At 42.2% G+C, this 15,838-nt stretch overlaps 2 protein-coding genes across 2 annotated transcripts; both read right to left on the bottom strand.

The window, feature by feature from the left end:
• Positions 1–3,809: 3,809 nt before the first annotated feature.
• Positions 3,810–10,656, bottom strand: LOC123150174 (origin of replication complex subunit 3). Its single transcript, XM_044570002.1, has 17 exons — positions 10,349–10,656; positions 10,047–10,274; positions 9,780–9,954; positions 9,516–9,685; positions 9,280–9,410; positions 8,400–8,673; positions 8,223–8,297; positions 8,002–8,078; positions 7,839–7,929; positions 7,358–7,548; positions 6,682–6,751; positions 6,177–6,256; positions 5,757–5,834; positions 5,225–5,300; positions 4,751–4,878; positions 4,364–4,522; positions 3,810–4,225 (listed from the first exon to the last, which is right to left on the bottom strand). Exons 1-17 carry the CDS (start codon positions 10,397–10,399, stop codon positions 4,120–4,122), a joined length of 2,160 nt encoding a protein of 719 aa, XP_044425937.1. The 5' UTR covers positions 10,400–10,656; the 3' UTR covers positions 3,810–4,119.
• A 1,150-nt stretch (positions 10,657–11,806) lies between these two features.
• On the bottom strand, positions 11,807–15,108 carry LOC123150175 (protein MICROTUBULE BINDING PROTEIN 2C). The gene is made up of 5 exons (XM_044570004.1): positions 14,864–15,108; positions 14,667–14,735; positions 13,950–14,309; positions 12,615–12,830; positions 11,807–12,213 (listed from the first exon to the last, which is right to left on the bottom strand). Exons 1-5 carry the CDS (start codon positions 14,993–14,995, stop codon positions 12,061–12,063), a joined length of 930 nt encoding a protein of 309 aa, XP_044425939.1. The 5' UTR covers positions 14,996–15,108; the 3' UTR covers positions 11,807–12,060.
• Between the last annotated feature and the right edge of the window lie 730 nt (positions 15,109–15,838).

The following is a 15,838-nucleotide window of genomic DNA, read 5'->3' as shown; positions in this document are numbered from 1 at the left end:
TCTTCTCTTCATGAGTGTCGTGGCTTGCCTCGGGCTCAGGAAGCTTCTTCTCCAGAGGAGTGCCTAACGATGGCAATGAGGAAAATCCAGCCACATAATCATGTTCACCCCGCTCATCAAACAGTTCAAAGTCAATCATGTCCTCAGACGAACAAAACAGACTACCTGATGATATCTCCTCATCAGAACTGGAGACACAATAATCTCCAGTGTCCCCATCCAAATCACAAAATTCTTTGGAGTCACCATCTTCACTTTTCTTCACCTTGGCATTTATCTCATGCGCAGCGCTGTTTAGATACTCCTGTTTTAGCATCACAACATCCTGAGGCAGGCAACAATGGTACGTAAATCCGAGTTCTTTACACACCTCTTCCACTTATCAAAATCTCTGGCATCTGGCATGATCACTATTAGAAGTCCCAGCTGTTTTCCATCAAGACATTTGTCGTTGAATTCGTGCATCTCCCGCAATGCCCATTCTAAGAGCACAATCTGCGTGGGCGGATATCGTCTGCACCGTCGTAAAATCCATTCCGAGGTCCACGCATGCATTTCTCAGATCATATATAAATATGTGCGTCTCTTTCGGACTGACTATATTTGAGAACCTTATGCAGGCCCAGGTTATTTTCACTCTTCTTCTTTTGACCTGTCTCGTGGAGATGAGATGTTCAATCTGCTCAATCCCTGCACTATCAGAAGAGCCATAGATGTGATTTGCCTCAGGTTTCTTCTGATTCTGCTCATCGGTGTCGTGGCTTGCCTCAGGCTCAGGAGGCTTCTTCTCCAGTGGAGCACCTAACGATGGCAATGAGGAAAACCCAGCCGGGTAGTGCCTGCCCGTGACACCTCCCCCGTGTACATCCCCACCCCCGTCCCCGCCGGGGGCTTGCATCCCGCACCCGCAAGCAGCACTTGAGCGGTGAGTCAAAGACGCGCTATGGCAGGCGGCCGGAGCGGCGGCGCGTTGATCTGGTGGAGGTCGGAGTGAGCAGCGCTGGGACAGGGCGCGGCGGTCGTGGCCTCGTGCCGGCGGCGCAGTCGGGCAAGGGAAAGTTTAGATGGGCTAGGGTTTCTTTTGGGCCTTCTGAGGTTTTGTCCAAGGCGCGCCTTCTTCTTCTTTTTCTTAGGCTAGCTACAGGGGGGTAACTTGAGTAGTAACTTAACATATCCCAAAACAATTTTGCTTATGTGGCAAGTATTTAATGAAGAAAGAGGTGTTTGTGGTAACATAATATGTTACTGTAACATAGCGCTTCCCGAGGCAACATGAGTCTATGAGCTAATAAATGAAACTATCTATGACACTACTACTTAGTTACTTTACACTATAAAGGTAGTAATTTAGACTAGTGTCATGTGCATGACACTAGTATAAGTTACTCCCCACTATGACCAGCCTTATACGCGAGGAGCTACTCAGCGTGAATCAAGTGGGGTTTTGTGTCGAAAGTGATCATTTGATCCCGAGCTCACATGCTCTCTCATAAATAGTAAAATCCAAAAAAATGGTAAAATTATTTTTTTGTAAACATTAATGAATGTTTTAGCTGCCTGCATATTTGTGTGATGAAATGACATTCGTGGAGGTCTGGACAAAAACTCCATGTCTGTCATGTGTCTTCTTTTTAATGGCACCTTAATTTATGGGGACTCGGCAGTGATGAATCGATTGAATTGGCGTCATTGCCAATCATTCGATGGTGCGCGAGACAACAATCTCCCGTCGTGTAGCCTTTGCAACAAGGTCTGTTTTGCGCTTAATATGAACCATGTTTCGATAACATATGGACATAGCCTCACGACATCGGGCTTGTTGCAGGGCTGCTTGTCTCTGCAGCAAAGCTCTTGTCTGGCAATGAGCCATGCTTATGCACGTGACATCCATCCATGGAGCCGAGGGTCTCCAAATGAAACTCCATCTCCGAGTTGGTCCATGGGATGAGATCTATGTGGGCAGAGAAGGAGGGGCGCTGGGGAAGAGGATGCGTCAAGGGATGAGGCGTTGTGGGTCTCCACTCGAGCTCTCCCGCCTGATATCATCCATGGTACTAGCAGGAGGACAAGGTTGAGGAAGAAGGGATGCGGTGGATGAGGACCCGTGAGACACGTGTCATCCGATCGAGGCGGTCGACAAGGCATGAGTAATCCGTCAGGTGATTATAAGTGTTCCCCTTAATTCATTTTAACATAACAAAATCTGGAGGGAGGGATACAATCAATTCGGTATAATTATTGTCATGATATACTATATATATATATATACATATACATATATATATATATATATATATATATATATATATATATATATATAATACAACAATATTAGCACGTCATAAGCCATTCGGTAGTGACCATTGTGGGGGCACACTGGACGTCCTCGATTGAAAAGCTCATTTGGATTGACACCGGATATGGACATGTTCAGCTTGACCGTGGCTCTGACCCTGTCCAATTTGTAAAGCCGGAAATGGGGATTTGGATTCTTTCTCACTGCATATGCAATCAAGTTTGCTGAGATGAGTGATCCTCCCAACACAGTGGCGAACTCTTCCACTATGGTTAGTAATTGCGGATGGTTCATCAGGTTTGCGCTTCCGAACGCCAGTGCCTTGAACAGGTACTTGTACTCCTCGAATGGGAGACAATTAAAAGAAATAGGTTTGGCGGTTCCAAATTTCTTTAAGTTTTCATTCCGACCTAGGATTATCATCTTGTTTCCTCTGACCATGCTCATAATAGATGAATAAAATGTTGCCCAATCATTATCATCTACATCAGAAACAAATTCGACAACTACCAGTGTCCTCTCTTACAACCGTTCTTGATCTATTGTTTGAAGAGATCATCTCCATTCATGCTAGAATAAGGTTCTCCCCGCCTAGCCCTGGTTCCAGTGGCGCGTCTAGCAGTGTCGGTGGACATGTGGAGGTGTGTCTCCGCCGGATTTATCTTTGGTGGGTTTTCTTGGAACTGGTCGTCATTCATCTATGTTCGTGTCTTTAGGTTGGATCATTCTGATCTACGATACTCTTCATCGTTCTGTTGCGCTGGCCCTATGAGGTCTTAGCACGACAACTTCCAGGTTATCTACTAGAACAAGTTTTGTCTAGCTTTAGCAAGGGAGAAGCGATGATAGCTAGGTGATTTACGGAGCTTGATGTAACTTTTATTATTTCTGTCATGATTGAAGATGAATAGATCGAAAGTTTTTCCGCAATAAAAAAAAGAACACAACTTCTCATCATCGCATACATGTGCAAGGGCCAGGCATGTAAGGACGTTGCAGCAAGAAGCTGGTGATCTGCTGCTTCTCGACATGCCAACCAAACACGAAGGGGCCGACGTGAAGGTAGGCGTCATAGGGGGGGTCTAGGCAAGATGCGCTCGGCTCGCATCTGCCCAAGAGTATGAAAACTCCTATCAAGGCCCAGGCCAATGACACTGTCCCAAACGCATGAGTTTGCTGAATTTTCAGCAAAAGGGCGCCGAAATAGTCGGTCACTAGCCACACAAGAGATGTGAGGAGCTCCAAGGCATGATTTTCTGGAAATTACTAGCATGGATGTGAGGAACTTTATTTTGGTTGCCAGCATAATTAAAATCAACATCGGCCATATCACTACTAGGAGATAAACTGTTGTGTGGCAACTCAGAGTTCTCCAGTTTCATAATCAAATGATGCAAATACTCAAATAAACTGGTACCTGCAGAAGCGCTCAAAGGCTCCATTGGTTTAATGCATCTCTACAGCATACAACCAAACAGAGCTCCACATGCAACAGACTAGGAGAAACATTTTCTTAGCCTTTCAGTGCACTGCTCGTTTCTAGCATAAATTCTTCGTGAAAAATGAAGGTCTCAAGGACCGAATGCAATTCTCTGCACCAGATCTGGCCTTAATGCATCTCTACAGTTTCATAATCAAATGATGCAAATACTCAAATAAACTGGTACCTGCAGAAGCGCTCAAAGGCTCCATTGGCTTAATGCATCTCTACAGCATACAACCAAACAGAGCTCCACATGCAACAGACTACAGGAGAAACATTTTCTTAGCCTTTCAGTGCACTGCTCGTTTCTAGCATAAATTCTTCACAAAAAATGAAGGTCTCAAGGACCGAATGCAATTCTCTGCACCAGATCTGGCCTTCTCTTGCTTGGCATCCGAAGAAGTCCAGTAATTTGGAGCTCAGTGACAGCCCTGCAGAACCGTGCTCTGGAAAATTACGTGTCAAGGATTACCTGGACTGAAATATCAGTAGAAAATTATGGACTGGTATTTGAAAATGAAAACCATGAATTCAGTTTGTCAAACTGTGGTCAATGAAGCAAAAAAAACTATGGTCAAGGATACTGGATCATGGCTCCACTCTGTTGAGGCGTGGCTTTTGATTTCTTTTTTGAGGGAGAACCAACCAATTTGCTTTTCCCTTTTGAATTGATAATTCCATCAAAAGACAGGTACCAGTCATGGAGGTTAATTACGTCACCATATTCTTGGGCTAGGTTGCACCTGCAACATAAAATGGTTTCGCATCAGCTATAAAATGTTGGCCAAGGCTTTGCTTGCCCACGATATGGTGAATGTTTGAGCCTAGGCCTAGCCTGTCAATCATGTATAAATTTACTCCATGGACTTACATTACTAATATGGCATATTATGGTGGTGCCATTCAGATTCCAAGCGTAACAGCTACTTAAATATCAGTCAGAATATTCATATCTTAATGCATGGACTTACATAACTGATGTGTCATGCAAGGATGCTGACACAGCAATTCCATTTCTGCTGCAGCAAGAGCAATTAAGACGGCTCTGTGACTTCAGGAGATCAAGCTGAACCATTCTTCTTGGGTTTCCAATTAGTGCCTAGATATGAGATGAGATGAAATGGAAATCAGAATTGTTATTAGTATATGGATTACTCTTACCATTCTAAATTAATTGAAGTTCTAGCTTTGTCCTAAGTCAAACTTCTCTATATTTGACCAAGTCTTGAAAAATGTGTTAATATCGACAACATCACATATATATAATATGAAAATATTTTTTATGATGAATCTAGTGAAACTAATTTGGTGTTGCAGTTGTTGATGTATTTTTCATTTTTTTTCTATGGTCTTGGTTAAACTTAAAAGAAGTTTGACTTAAGAACTAATTTGGAACAGATGGAGTACACAGTAACAATAATTTTTTATATGAAGGAAAAACTTACAGATTGGAGAACACCAACATTCTTGAAGCAAATGATTTCATGGAAAGGTAAACACTCGACAGGCACCAAAAAATTTCTGTTGAATATCTAGACATTAGATGCTGAAACTTCAAATGACTTAATAATATTATAAACTGAACAGAGTTAATAGGATAAGTGACTTCTCAGTTCACAGCATAAACTTGACAATCAGTCATGTCAAGATGTTAATTACTAAATCTCATTGTATATCATACCTATTCCTAGAGGGTCTTATGGTATATCATTGTACATCTAGGCTTCATCTGGTATTGTGGTGGATTATGATAAACTGCTGATCACATTTGGCCCAGCTTCGTATATTTGGGTGTCTAGCTAGATGCTTCTCTTAATGAGGATGGAAACAAATATATTACTGTGTTTCAAACTGAGACGAAATGTTAGAGAACAAACACACTGGATAACAAAATTTATCTGATATTAAGCTAATTTACCAACCACAACATGCAAGATCAAAATGGTGCTGAGCTAATATATCCTACCATAACTTTACCTCGTAATATCATCCAATAGCATGGTAGCTTTATCGTTTAATGGCACTGTTCCAATTGCAGTACTATTTGTTGATCTCCTGATACAGCATGAAGTGATGGTCAGCCAGTTTCAGCTAAGCAAAATTTATAATATTGTATTGGAGTTTCATGGATAAGATATTCAGTCACGTCTTGCCAGTTGTCACTATTGCATTGTATGTAAAGTAAATACTATATTAGTCTGACTGGTAGCAGGTGCGTTGAATGAAACACCCCTGCTAATTACTATTCGACATTACAATCATGATCATGATTCAGTATCACAAGTCTTACATATCCATTAATTATAAATAAAAATAACTGCATGGTTATTTTGGCATTCTTAATATTTGTTTTATCAATAGAATTGCACATGAGAGATGATAAAAGGTAGTACAAACCTAGGCCACTTATCCTTTGTGATTGTCACACAATCTTCACTGGTTGTGGTTGACTGAAGCTCTTTGACCTTGGCATTAATCTAGAAAAGAATGAGCATATTCATAACTAGCGCCTCAGTGCAGCCAATACAAATATTGCAATTATTGTCTTTGGGTTTTCTGCTACAAGCCCATAATTAGCTTCTCCAATGTAAAGTGAAATTGCCGAATTTCCAGTCCATTTTGTAAAAAGATAAGTTCAGCAACCACAAGTATTCAGAAGCTACTTTAACACAAAAAACTTCAAACAGAGAACCAAAATAATATGTCCCATTTTCAGAGTATCTATCCAGATTCCATACAAACAACCTAGTACGAAAACTGGTGATGAGAAACTGGATCCACCATTTAGCAAGTGAATAAACTTGACCAAAATGACTTGATGAGAAATAATAAATTTCTCGTTACATGACTTGTACTTCTTTCACCAAAGTGTTCATCATTACAAAATCAGCAGTGAGAATACCTCATTCATTCCTTCTAAATGGATGCTCCAAACTTCAAGAACACGAAATAATGTTTCCATAGGCATGTATCTGATCCAACATAACGGATTCATCAGAATCTAAAAGACCAAATTAAATAAAAGTTTCAAAAAAGGGTATTGCCTTCAGACAAATGAAAAAATCAGCCCTAGTATGTAACCGCTGCAAAAAAAAAACTTGTCTTTCATGGTAATTGTCAGTTGGCCATATTACTTCCAATACAATAATCATGGCCTAGTGACTCCATTAAAGAGTCTGGAGCTCTCTTAAATTATAAATTAAAGATATAAAAAAGTACGAGGAGAGTGATTGGGGAAATACTGTGCACGGTCAAATACCGCAGGGCCGCAGGTTTTATATTAGCTCAACAATGCAATGATAGAAGTTACAATCGGTTAGGATCTACATGTGATATACTTCCTCCGTTTCTAAATATAAGCCTTTTTAGATATTTTAATACAGACTACATACAGATATATAGACATATTTTAGACTGTAGATTCACTCATTTTGCTCCATATGTAGTCCATATTGGAATCCCTAAAAAGGCTTAGGAATGGAGAGAGTACAAGATTAGATATGCACAACTATCTATAACAGTAATAAATCAGAGACTTTGTGCATCAAGAAATCTGAAAGCAAATTCGATCATCTTACCTTACTGTATCCAATGCCTGAGCTATACATCTTCTACCAGCACCTGATTTTCCACTTGATAGATTCCCACTTGTCGGTTTAGACAGCAGTTCATTATTTGAATCATTCTGAGTATGCAGATCCGGATTGATTGCCTCGCAGAAAATATCTAGAAGTTGCACTTTGCCATGTCTTCCAGCTTCATACAAGCACTGGATGGTCATAATGTGGGAGACAAATATTCAGTATTATGGACCTACCATATTCACAATTAATCAACTAAAGAAGCTTCTGTAATTTCAAAATTGTATGGATGTGTTTTATACCATATATATACCAATGAGTAAATTACACAGTTACACTTTTCATTAGCTTTTATTTAAGTATCCTTCACATGAAGGTAGACATGTGAGCATGCAATATCTTAAGTGTTTACCACAACGCTCATTTATGTATAATGATGGAGAGCTGTCGTTTTCTCAAAGGGCTGTTAAGTGTTTACCGAGAGAACAGAACTCCAATCCTTTTGCAGCTTCATCAGCTCAGACAACCCTTCCACCAAATTGTTGCCAGGCTTGACTGAGTTATTTTCCCTGCAATACACAGTTTCAAACCTATAGAATGGGAGAAATTATTGTAACCAGATCTTATAGATGATCTTATACCTAGTGCATGAGGGTAAACCAAAAGCTTGTTTCTGAATTGCTACAGGCAGTGCACCAAATTTATCACGCCAAAAGTTCTGTAGGGCAGTAAATCAGAAGCAACTCAAACAGAGATATATATACTAAAATATAAGGGAAACTGAAGTGTAGGTTCTAGCTGGTAGTAGTAACAAAAAAATAGCAAACATGGTACTATGATGGAAATAGGAAATAGCAGCAACCTCAGAATCCTCTTCAAGCATTCCCATGCACAAGAAACTCAAAGGTTCGACGGAGAAGTGCTTACTGCATGCAAGCTATGTCAATTTTGATTAGTTTTTCCATAACAGATGGAGAAAATATATTCGATAGAATTTCTAACATGAATATAGCTTAAGTGCTTAATATGAAAAACTAACCTTGAGAGCACTAATGAATGATGTTATTGTCCCATCGTGTCTGAAAAAGTAATTTCTGAGGAAGACTGCAACTTCGTGACTGATGCAGAAACCGGCACATGGTTTAACAAGGATGGCCTCCACAAGGGCATTCATTCTATCAGAGGGAGACCCCAACGTGAGTTTACAGGGATCTAATCTTTGAAGAGCTTCCGATGAGAGCAGTTTCCGTGGTGCGTCAAGGGTAGTTGCTATCCCCATTACAAAGAAGATTGGTATCTTAATTACCCACTCACTACAATAAAGAGAAAAGCATTAGGCTTTCAAAAATTCTATGTCGAACCAAATCCACAAATGCAAGCTTCTTAATTGAAATTAATCGCAGAAAGAAGAAAAACTATGTATTATGTTTCATTACTGGTAAATACATTTCTTCTAGAGAGGAGCTAAACAAGTGGCATGCTCATGCAACTACAAGAATATGTTTCATTACTACTCCCTCCGTCCCATAATGTAAGACGTTTTTTGACACTACACTCTAATGTCAAAAAACGTCTTACATTATGGGACAGAGGGAGTAGTAAATACATTTCTTCTAGAGAGGAGCTAAACAAGTGGCATGGAGCATGCAACTACAAGAAAAGGAGCAGAAGCTATTGAACAAATAAATCGATATGCTTCTTGCTATCATTGACATTGAAACTAATTAGTGTTAAGCTGTAAGGATTAAACAGTGGGCTAAGAGTTGAAACTAGTATTTATGTAGTCAGGATTTTTGCATATCTCATGGGTACCGAGATCAGAGTTTCTTCAAAGATTGCACCTACTTTTACCTGGGTTGGCGTAGAAGTGCCTAAAAGATAAGAGCAAAGTGCCTGAAGCGACTAAACATAGAGTTTACCTCAGCGTCATCAGAAGCTCTCCCAAGACATCACCGGAGCATTGCTCTAAATCATCAATTATGATAATGATAGGTTGATCGTAATTGTCGCCTTTGCAGTACCAAGATGCGAGTGCAGATACATCCGCTACCTGTTGGAGAAAAGCAGCAACAGATGAAGTTAGAGAGCCAATACACTCAAGTCTGAATCAACAATGCAGATTTAAAAAGATTTGAGCCACATTCATGTCACTCACATCTGGAACATCTGAAAGCAGCTGCCTCAACAAGCTCCTTAAACAGCCACCGACTCCATTCTTTGATGATAATTCCGTTGCCGAGAGCTTGGCCAAGTGACATCCATTAGACTCCAGATGATCCATGAGATCCCGAAATGTCGTGACATCATCAACAAATTCTGCGTTCTCTGCAAAAGTGAGAAACCCAATCCAATCAAATCAGTCGATTCCTCGTCAGTAGAAACCAATCAGTCAAACACTTGATGGCAGTGTTCTGCTTACTAGTGAGAACAAATGCCGTTGGTATCTTTCTGCAGATCACATCAGTTAAGAGAGGGTACGGTTGCTGGATTTCGGCAGGGCGGGGTCTCATGATAGAGCGGATCGCGGAGAAGGATTCCTGGACCCACCGCAGCACCTGGTCGAACAGCTTGAGGTTGATGCCTCTGAGGACCTCCTGGAACCAAAACGATACCAAGATGAGACATAGCACGCATTAAAGTATGCGCATGATGAGGAACGAGGCTGGTCGATCGGAGAGAGGCAGACATTGATGGTGGATTGGATCTTAGACCAGGTGCAGTGGAAGGCCTCCAGGCGGAGCTGCTCGTACATCTCCATGTCCGCCTCATCGTCGTCATCCCACGGTCTCTTTGCAGATTTGGGGTTGGGAGATGACGGCTGGGAGACCTCGATTCGCCGCCGAGCCCGGGAAGTTGCCGGGGAGGAAATGGATGCGGATGCGCCAGCGGACGCCTTAAGAAGTACAAAGAACGGCTGCAAGAAGACTGACATGAGAGGGGGGCAAATGCAGATCACACGCAGGCTGCAACATCTGAGCAGAAACATGCCTGGATATTGTTGGCGGCTGTGAGCGGAGCTTCGCGGGATGGTGTACCCATGGCTCCGGCGGTCAGAGGGGGGAGGCGGCGGCGGCGAGGGGCACGGCAGCTGCTAATCGAGCCGGCGGTTGCTCACCCCCGCGAGGCAGCGGGCTAATTGATAATGCTCTGCCCCGGCAGACGGCGGCGCGGTTAGGGGAAGGAGGGGCGGGACGGGCCGCGCGAGGACGGGAGGGGGACGGAGGAGCGGGCGAACGAATCAGGGAAGGCGTGCGTGGGTAGTTTCGGACGGGGAGAGAAGAGAGGGGACTGATGTGATCTGACGGTCAGGGCGCTCCGAGGGGTCGGGTCGTGTGGCTGGAAATTGCCTGTTGGGACGGTGCCTTAGGGTAGACCAGTGCGATGTCTGGCTTGGCGGGAATTTGCGCGCCAGAATTGAGCGGGCCCCTGAGTCCCAAGGGCCGTTTGTGCCCGTGATATTCAGCCCACCCTGGTTGGTAGGCAGGCTTAGCTTGGGAAAAGGCCTTCTTCTCTCTAAAAAAAAGTTAATACAGTACGCACTTTGCGTGCTCTTAATTTTTTTGTAGAGAGGCCTCAAATCAGCCCTTTCTTTTTGAACCACAAACCGTAGGTAGAACAATTGTTCTACGGTATTTTCTCACTAATAAGGCAAATATAATACAATGTTTTATACAAGAAAAACAACAGAAATGAAAAAACTGTTCTAGTGAAATAAAAAACTCAAAACTTGCAAGGTTTAACGAGCATTTTCTGTTCAATCGTCGAAACTAGCGAATTAAGTTGAATTGGCATTTGAACGGGTTTAAGGAGTCGAGTCGTCAAATAACATTCTCTCTAAGCTTTGGCTGCGTTTTTTTTTATAATAATCTCCTCCATTCAATCACAGTTGCATCATTTACAAGGAAGGGCATCATCGCATCCGGAGGCGAATCCATCCAGATACTAGGAGGAGGTATCTTTACAGCTGTACTCGGTAAACTTTGGATGTGTTTGTTTAGCCTTCCTGGGCGACTTTTCATGAGAGAAAAACTACGTTTGTTTGGGAATTGTGAGGATATATCATTAAGAGCATGCATTGGGAGTGGCATAAACCTGCTTTTGGCTGTACTTTACACTTAGTGTGGATATGATCTAGCTGCAACTGTTCTGGTAGATTCATTGCAAGATGTTTTGCTGTGTTCACAAGTTCCTCCGAAAAGGAAATTAGTGTTGTCACTATAATGCACTTACTTGCTTTCAGTTCTTCAGATGACATTATGTGATTCCACATCACCGTGAATCGTGATTGCACAAATATGACGATTCAAAGGATAATGAAAAGAAGATGCATCAGCAGTTCAAAAATTCCAACATCATAAAACTTAGCAGCAATCTGTGCCCGGACATTCAACCAAGTCTAAAAACACTAAAATCACACTAGATAGCAGCACTGCCCAGTGCTCATCATCAAAACAACAGCCAAAGTTTTCCTTCTAATATAATCCACAACGGAGAGCACAGAACCAGGTAAATGTGATCCGAAAACTAAAACAATTGTCCAGTTTCAAGTGCTCGATTGGTTACAGTCACACCGGTCACACACATGAACCAGCTCAAGCCCACAATTATAATTACATCAGTGACTTAAAATTATCGTACATACACTACAATTGGCACCCCCGTGCATCATCGTACATACACTACAACTGGCACCTCGTGCATTATTGTACAACAAGGACCTGCAGCCTTGACCGCGCCTCCGCAACTGAACTCAACTGTTCTTCGTTAGGGTTTGCTCTTGCAGCAGCAAGAGCTTCAGCATATGTAACTCTTTCCTGCTCTATCTTGTCCACTTCAATCTTGTCGATTTCACTCTGAAAGAGCAACGTTTGATGGTTACTTAAAGAGGGTAAATATGCAGGCATGACATCTTCCCAGTTTTACTTTTGTTGAAGTTTCCTGGCAGCTTTCATAGTGATCTTGCATGGCGGGGCACAGGTCGCACTATTAACATATCCTAGCAGTGTTACCCTTATTATGTTGATAGCCTAAATTGTTAGCGAATTTCATTGTAGAATCCGAATCTTAAACATTACATGATTTTCAAGCCAGAAATGATAAGCTAGATTACCATACAATTTACACAGTTGACAAAAAAGGAACAATTTGGAATACTACATTGCAATTAGATCTTTTGCAGAGAATTAGTAGTACAGATAACAGCGTCATCATTGATCAGACCTGTAAAACTTGTAGGGATTCAAGGATTACTCACCACTGATTGAAGTGCCTCTAGATCATAAGATGGTATGCTACCATCGTGACAATCATCTGAAACATTCTCCGAGATTTTCTCGAATAATGTCACGAATGAACTTATCTCAAACTCCATATTGGAGACGTCCCCTTGAAGATCTTCCACCTTCTTATTTGAGGTCTTTACCTCCCATTCCAATTTTTCTAAGGATGCTTGCTTGTCTGCAAGCATAATCTACAGAAGAAATTTCAGAAAAAAAAACATCAAATAAATGCCCTAGTATGGGCAGTTGATTTGACTATAAACCAAACATTTAATATAAGAAACGAAGGGAACAGAACACCCACTCTGTTAAACTTTACCGAAATTGAGCTATGCTGTTATCATCTGGTAAGGGAAATGTATATGAAATAAACATGCTTTATTCAACTGCATTGCAAAAAGTGGAATTGCGTAAATGCACAGATCAATTCTGTGCACGAGAACAGGGCCACAGTTCAGTTTGCACTATGGCCAAAATGAGGATTAAAACTTTGGACCGGATAGCCTAGTAGTGGAAAAAAAACTAGGCTGCAGAGATTTGAAATTCACTAATAAAGCCTGGCACGAGGATTAAATGCATTGCAATCCAGATTATAACTGGAAAGTGGAAACTGCTGCATATGGCCTGTCTGCTATTCGTACCTTAGTTTCTTCAGTTTAAAATCAACTTGGCATATTGTGAACTAAATGGTGGTGAACATAAGCATATCATTCCCTAATTTTATGTTGTAATTGCAAGAAATGTTTGATGAATCTTCTAGGAATTGGCCACATGCTCTTTTCAAAGAAATTACCATTTTGGCTGCTTGGAACATATGGAAGATTAGAAGCAGATGCTACTTTGACAGGATACCTGCCTCCTTGGTGGACTGGCTGAGACTACTCCAATCTCACCTCAATATTTTGAAACTGAGGGTGCAGCCTAATATAGCCGAATTTTTGACTAGCTTTAATGATAGTCATGTAGTGTCACTTTTCTTTCTTCTTATGGCCTTTGTATAATTCTGGATTTTGTTTCATGACTCTGTAAATATTCTTTATTTAATTTAAATAGCAATAGGAGCCTCTCCTGCTGCTCTAATGGTTAAAAAATGTATTTTATGTGTTTGTTAGGATCATTGTGATTTGAACACCAAAAATATAAAGCGTAGCAAGTAGTGTGCCATTTGTAGAACAAAATTTAAAACGATAACGACAAATAAGCTTCAGAACAAGAGAGGAAACTCTGGCTCACTGAAGCAGAATATAGCACAATTTCCACTAAAGAAATATATATAGCACAATGTAATTGCAGGCAGGCGGGCAATTCACCTTTGCATTTTGTAACTGAGAATTAGCATATTTGATCAAAGCTTCTTTCTCAGCAACTTGGCGTTTCAACCCATCAACTGTCGAATACACCGCATTCATCTCACTCACAGTACTCTCGGCAGACCTCAATGCCTCCTCTTTTTCGACAAGTTGCTTTTGGAGCTCATCGACCTGCTCACGCAGCAAGCCAATCTCATCCTTGTCTTTGGGTTTATTTTCTGCTCCCGATTGAGTCATCGGGGCAACGGAGCCGTTCTCTCCATTTGAATCAGGTGTGCTTTTATTTCCTGTGTCTCCAGGATCCCTCCGCTTTTTTGCCGACAAGGTTTGTGGTGTCTTTGCGCTTTTCAAATCACCACCCTATAAGAAAAAAATCACGCATCCCTTCACCGTTACAAAAGCTCATGACAGTAACAAAACAGATTTATCAACGCCATGCCATCTCAACAAGGCTACAAAAGCTTAACAGAAACCGACAGACTTGCGAGATCTACCCCTGTAAACCATGTAAATGACAATGAAATTCCCTAATCTGAACTTTCTTGCACAGCCTATCTACCGAAGCACGACATCTGAACCACTCCCGGGGTCGCAATTCAGAAAAGTACACAGGGAAACCGAAACATCAGCAACTGTCACTATAGCTTTTTTGTTAATGCAAAAAATCCCCACATCCAAGGAGCAAAGCGCCAAAAGACGAAGAAAGAAGCGTGTCACCTTCTTGGCCGGCGCCGGCGTGTACACCAGCGAGGCGCGCCGCGAGTACGACGGGTTCGTCCTCCGATCCTGCATCCAGAGGCAAAGCAAGCCCGATGGTTAGAACGACCCGAATCTACAAGCTCCGCGAGAGGGAGCATGAAATCCCTCCAGCCCCGGCGAGATCTGCGCCTCGGCTCGCCCACGCGCGCGCTCACCATGAGGGACTCGACGAGCGGCACCATGTCGACCAGGTCCTTGAAGAGGACCCGATCCACGTTCCCGCGGACCTCGCCGGGGCCGGCCGCGCCGGCGCCGGCCTCCGCCGGCCGGAGGGACCGGTCGAGCATCCCTTTTGTCTCTTTTCAAACCGAATCGGGAGGGCGACGAGTGGGAGTGGGGCGGAATGGAATCGGGTTGGGAATTTGGGAACGGGAAACGGCTGGGAATAGACGAGAGGGTCGGGCGGGTGGTTGGGTCGGGGTTTAAGGCCGCGCGGCTTCTCCGGGTCGCTGGGTTCCGTCGTGGTGTTGATTCCGACCGACCGGGCCGCTTTTTAGGAGGCTTCTTGGTGCGGTGCGGATGGAGTCCTGGCTGGAAAATGCCTGCTTTGGGAAAGGGAACGAGGGGGCCAAAGAGGCGTCACGCTTTGGCTAATGATTCTGTTGTGTGGTTCATGCAAGTGGAAACTAGTACTACTATATGGAATTGGCAGATGGAATTACTTCTTCTTCCAAGGGGATCTTATCTTCTTTTTGTTTTTAACTAGTCAATGTGTACGTGCAATGCACGTTAATTTGAAAGTATATTAAGTGTGTGTGGATATTAAGTAGGATATTATTTGCATGTTATTATGTGATCAACATTATATTTGGCATTGCCGCAAAAAAACATTATATTTGGCTTGAAACTAACTGCACGCTAAACGTGTTGAGTGCTCGACATTGAAGCGGTCTAGGTCGTTGGATTGACATGATTTGATGTCTGAAATTAATTAGATCTGCCCCTTTGGGTCTTTTTATATTGGTATAGATATAGATAATGTACTCCCTCCGTTCACAAATATAAGATGTTCTTGATATTTCAAAATGAGCTGACTACGGATTGAAATGTGTGAACAAACACACTAAAACGTGTCTTGTACATTTGATTTCGGAAAAAAATAGAACATCTAAATGTGTAGGGACTACTAT

This window comes from Triticum aestivum, chromosome 7A (assembly GCF_018294505.1).
Source record: "Triticum aestivum cultivar Chinese Spring chromosome 7A, IWGSC CS RefSeq v2.1, whole genome shotgun sequence".
In the NCBI taxonomy this organism is placed as follows: domain Eukaryota; kingdom Viridiplantae; phylum Streptophyta; class Magnoliopsida; order Poales; family Poaceae; genus Triticum; species Triticum aestivum.
Note: the sequence above shows the minus strand (reverse complement) of the source record. Positions and strands in the feature narration are given on the sequence as shown.

Bases quoted from the DNA above. Each gene is read 5' to 3' on its own strand.
- LOC123150174 (XM_044570002.1), bottom strand. From the start codon at position 10,399: ATGGGTACACCATCCCGCGAAGCTCCGCTCACAGCCGCCAACAATATC. The intron at 6,257-6,681 runs GTATTCTCACTG...ATTCTTTTCTAG, and splicing joins ATTTAGAAGGAATGAATGAG to ATTAATGCCAAGGTCAAAGA. The intron at 5,835-6,176 runs GTTTGTACTACC...ATGCTGTATCAG, and splicing joins ACAAAGGATAAGTGGCCTAG to GAGATCAACAAATAGTACTG.
- LOC123150175 (XM_044570004.1), bottom strand. From the start codon at position 14,995: ATGCTCGACCGGTCCCTCCGGCCGGCGGAGGCCGGCGCCGGCGCGGCC. The intron at 12,831-13,949 runs GTGAATTGCCCG...TTTCTTCTGTAG, and splicing joins CTCAGTTACAAAATGCAAAG to ATTATGCTTGCAGACAAGCA. The intron at 12,214-12,614 runs GTGAGTAATCCT...TTGCTCTTTCAG, and splicing joins TAGAGGCACTTCAATCAGTG to AGTGAAATCGACAAGATTGA.